Here is a 4,678-nt window from a genome sequence, read left to right on the forward strand (position 1 = left end):
GGACAACGAGGAGGAGGAGGAGGAGGAAGTGCTGGGGTTGCAGCTGTCCGACGAGGACAGCGAGGAGGATGAGCACGGTGAAGAGGAAGAAGAAGAGGAGGAGGCAGAGGGGTTGAATCTCTTTGTGGAACACAGCGCAGAAGAAGATGAGGATGGAGAAGGTGAAGAAGATGAGGATGGAGGAGGTGAGGAGGATGGAGGAGGTGAGGAGGAGGAAAATGAGGCTGAAGATGAAGATGGGGACCTGTCCATGGAAAGCGACCTGGAGGAGCGCCATCCAGACACCAAGCTGCCCCACGAGCTCTCCTGGGGGCAGCGCAAGCAGCTCTACTATGACACGGACTATGGGAGCGATGCCCAGGCCAAGGGCAAGCGTAGCCAGCAGGAAATCGATGCTGAGGAGGAGGAAGAGGAGCAGGAGGCCCAAATCATCCAGAGACGGTTGGTGCAGGACTTGGGGGAGGATGATTATGGGCTGGATATGATCCAGGGCTACATGGCTGAGCAGCAGAAAGCCCATGATATCAAGGGGCAGAAGATTGACAAGGACCTGCAGGCTCTTTCCAAGAAGGAGCAGCTGAAGCTGCTGAAGCAGGAGTCCCCTGAGCTCCTGCAGCTGATTGAGGACTTTGAAGTGAAGCTGATGGAGCTCAAGGATGAGCTGCACCCACTGCTACAAATGATCAAAGATGGCACTATCCCTGAAGGGAAGGGCAGTCGCTATTTGCAGACCAAGTATCATCTCTACCTGAACTACTGTGCCAACATCAGCTTCTATCTGGTCTTGAAATCCAAGAGGATGCCAGTTCACAGCCACCCCATCATCGAGCGGCTGGTGGCCTACAGAAACATCATCAATGACCTTGCTGTTATAGACCAGAGGTTGTCCTCACAAGTCCGCGTGCTTCTGAGGAACTACTATGACAAGAAGGAGGAGAAGTTACGGAAGGAGAAGAAATTTGGAGCGTTTCTCGCCATGGAAGGCAAGAAAAACAAACCAAAAGGTGCCTCTGCCCTTGCTAATGGCCAGGCTGCTGCTGCTGAAACCTCGGATGAGTCGGAGCCGGATGAGGAGGCTGCTCTGAAGTACTACAAGATGATGGAGGAGAAGCTGGCACTCAAGAGGAAGAGAACTGGAGACACAGACGAGCTTGAAGAAGAGGTGTTGGAAGGAGAGGATCTCAATAAAAAGAGGGGGGTGACCTATCAGATGATCAAGAACAAAGGCCTCACGCCCAAGAGGAGGAAGATCGATCGCAACCCCAGGGTGAAGCACCGGGAGAAATTCAGGCGCGCCAAGATCCGGCGCAAGGGCCAAGTGCGCGAGGTGCGGAGGGAACTGCACAGATACGCAGGGGAGCTGTCCGGCATCCGCGCTGGGGTCAAGAAAAGCAGGAAACTCAAGTGATGGTTGGGTTTTCCCAACAGCTCCGGGTAGCAATATTGAACCCAATAAAAGTTTTATACAGGATATTGTGGATTTTATTCCTAAGGAAACTGGGGGTGGGTTTTTCCCAGAAGGTGCCATCACCATGTGGCACAGTGCCCTTTGCTCACCTGGCTCGTGTTTGCCCCTGTTGTGGTGTTGTCATGTTTCCATGAACAGGAAGCCTTGAGAGGTTGCAAGGGATGTGTCCAGCAAAGGGAATGGAATGGGCCAGGTGGGATTGATGGGGAGATGGGATGGATGGAGCTAAGGGTGGGGTGAGAAGGCTCAGCACCTCTCAGTGCTTTCTTACTGCCTTCTTCTGGTCCATCTTGTGCCTGTGTGGAGCTGCAGGAGGTACATGCGGTTCTTTAATGGTATTTAATTCTGTTTCTGGTTAACCTCTTTGTTAGTTCTGAAATGTCTGAGCACTACTTTTAGGCTGTCTTAAATTATTGAATCCACATGGTCTGAGATAGTTTCCCCTCCTGAATTCAGTGAGGAGCCACCCAAGGACTTCTCTGGGTTTCACGGCTATGATGATGTCTTAAGTTTGCAGGTGTATTTCAGGCTGGTTTGGTTGCTTTCATGCCTTCTGGTGGTCAAGTACATTTAACCCCATGTGAAATTGCTGTGAGTTCCAGTTCAGCCTGTCAAGAAATAGGATTTAGTATCATGGGGGTTCTTTCTGTCTTTGTTAGAGTCTTGGGGAAAGCCAAGATAGGAAGGTGTGTTCCTGACCCCATGACAGCCCAGGTGCTGTGATTCCAACATGCTGTTCCCTGCTCATGTTCTTCAAGTGAAATGTGCTTCCATAGGGTTTCAATGTAAGCCTTTACACCCCAGGCCTGTTTCTGCCAGGAACACACTGCTCATTGCTGACTGCAGAATATTTTGGTGATTTTTCCAAGCTGATTGCTAAAGGGAGAGGTAGAAAAACAGAAAGATTAAGCTGGACAGATAGGAATAGTCCTTTTCCATCCCAGATGCATTGAACGTGTCTTATCTTATTTAGAGCAGACATGTGTCTTCCTGGCCACAGGTGTGATGTGTAACCTGTTCGCAATGGAGATAAACATGTCCTTACTGTGAGCTGCTGCCAACAGTGTTGGCTGTTCCTTCTTCCCAGAGGGAAGGGGTCCCAGCCTTGCTGAGGAGGGAAGTAGAGTTTTTCCCACCTTTTACTAACTCCACACTGACAATGCTGAGCTACACTCCAGAGGCTTTGCCAAGAGGTCAGTAAGAGGTAAGGTGCTGGGGAAAAAATGCAGCTTAGGTGCTTTTTTTTTTCTGGGGAGGAGTGGTGATGTGTAACAGGTATCACATGGGATGTGGAAAACATCCAGCAGAGATGCTCCCTGATTTCATTACCACAGCACCTGCTCATGCTGCACGTTTCACACTTGGTGCAAGAATGAAGGGCTGATGGTCTTCCATGGGTCTGGCTTTGTGCTTCCTTGGAAAGCTTCAGGCAGCTGGCAAGCACAATTCTGGCAACTTGCATCTGAGCAGTAAATAAGGGAAACAGCAAATGAGCATGCCATTGCAGACATGCTCCCTGGAAAGGCTGGGATTAAGGCTGGAGGGAAGGTGGCGAATCGGCCGCTGCTGGCAGATGGCACAGCCTGGCTCCTGCCTTAGTGGGGATTAACCAGGCATTATGTCCAGTTGGTTAGTTCAGAGATAGGACAAAGCCATAAATATCACTACTGTATGGTTTGGTCTATGAATGATCAAGGGAAGGCAGTGATATTCATGCCATGAGTGGGGCAACACTGTACCATTGCTCTAGGAAACACTTAGAGGGATGTTTTGTGCTGAAGGGAAATCCCTGGTGGTAAACAGGTTTTGAAGATCCCTATGAAAATGGACATGTGACATCAGGCAAGGACCACAGATGATGATCAGGAAAGTAAGTGATAAGTGGAGCCAAGTTGTGGTTAATTCTCATTTTTTTCCTTTTCCAGAACCATTTCTGGAGAAGGCACTGATACTGCTAAGGAATCCTTTAGCCACGGGCTGGCACTTGTCCTTGGCCAGCACAGGCTGCCCTGCCCTGGGAGGGCTGGAGAACCTCATGCAGGTTGGGACTCATGCTCAGGTAACAGCAATACCTCACCTGATTTGCCCCATGGAGGTCCCTGCCCTGTGTCCTTTTCATCCACTTGCTTGGAGCATGGTAATCCAAGAGATTGTCCTGCCTGCACGTAAATGATTCACATGTAAAATGACATAGAGTATAGAAAGCTCTAAGGTGTGAGCTTCTCTTTTGTCTTCCTGCACCTGGAAGACATAATCCTTGGTGAGTGATGAGCATCCAGAGTAAGCCTGGCTGCTTTTGGAAGCTTGGGCAGAAAGGTAGGCAGAGAAGTGGACAATGCTTTCTGCATCACCACCTGAAATTTGTTTATACAGGGTGAGGAAATTCTATTGAATAACTCACATAAAAATTCATCTGCTGCTGCCTGAAATTTGGTCAAGGCTTTCCTAGTTGTCTTCCATAATATCCCATCAGACACAGCCTGGACATTGTTTTACACTCATTAGCAACTAGAAATTCAAACGCTCAGCTGTGAGATTTGTAAAACGCCTTAACGCATGGGTTGAATTAGCTGCAACATGTTGCACGACTCGGGGCAGTGCTGGAGAACCAGTCTCCACAAATCACTTGCCTTTATTGCTCTGCTCTTGCAATTTTAATGCAAGATTTAAAAGGAAAGCAGCAACATGTTTCAGCTTAACCCAAGTGCGTGGAAGGCAGGGTGCTCTTTTGAAACGGGCACATTTACTTGCTTCCTGCATGCTGACAACACCACAGTCCACATCAGTTGTCCTGTCAAGAAAGACACTCGGTCAAGTGAGATTCCCAGCAGTACACTGGTTTTGGCAGTTTTAATAGAAAGGAATACACTTAGACTTGGTTGCCTTTTGTCCTAGGAGCCGAAAACTCTGCTGGCATGAGCTCTCACCCTGGGGAAAGCGAGGGGGAGGCAGGAGATGGTGCAATGGCTTCATTTCATGGGTAAGAGCCCCTGCATCCCCCGGTGTGATGGGTGTAGGAACCCCTGTATCCCCCGGTGTGATGGGTGTAGTAACCCCCACATCCCCCGGTGTGATGGGTGTAGTAACCCCCCACATCCTCCGGTGTGATGGGTGTAGGAACCCCCGCATCCCCCGGTGTGATGGGTGTAAGAACCTCTGCATCGCCCGGTGTGATGGGTGTAAGAACCCCCGCATCCCCCGGTGTGATGG

General features: G+C 49.8%; 1 protein-coding gene across 1 annotated transcript; it reads left to right on the plus strand.

Annotated features, from left to right (window-relative positions):
• Window positions 1-4: 4 nt before the first annotated feature.
• On the plus strand, window positions 5-1,408 carry UTP3 (UTP3, small subunit (SSU) processome component, homolog (S. cerevisiae); the record flags this gene model as incomplete). The annotated part of the gene is made up of 2 exons (XM_009085070.1): window positions 5-59; window positions 171-1,408. Coding segments are annotated over 2 exons (1,293 nt in total), but the record flags the coding sequence as incomplete, so codon positions are not given.
• Between the last annotated feature and the right edge of the window lie 3,270 nt (window positions 1,409-4,678).

Source organism: Acanthisitta chloris, unplaced genomic scaffold, assembly GCF_000695815.1.
Source record: "Acanthisitta chloris isolate BGI_N310 unplaced genomic scaffold, ASM69581v1 scaffold39321, whole genome shotgun sequence".
Lineage (NCBI taxonomy): Eukaryota > Metazoa > Chordata > Aves > Passeriformes > Acanthisittidae > Acanthisitta > Acanthisitta chloris.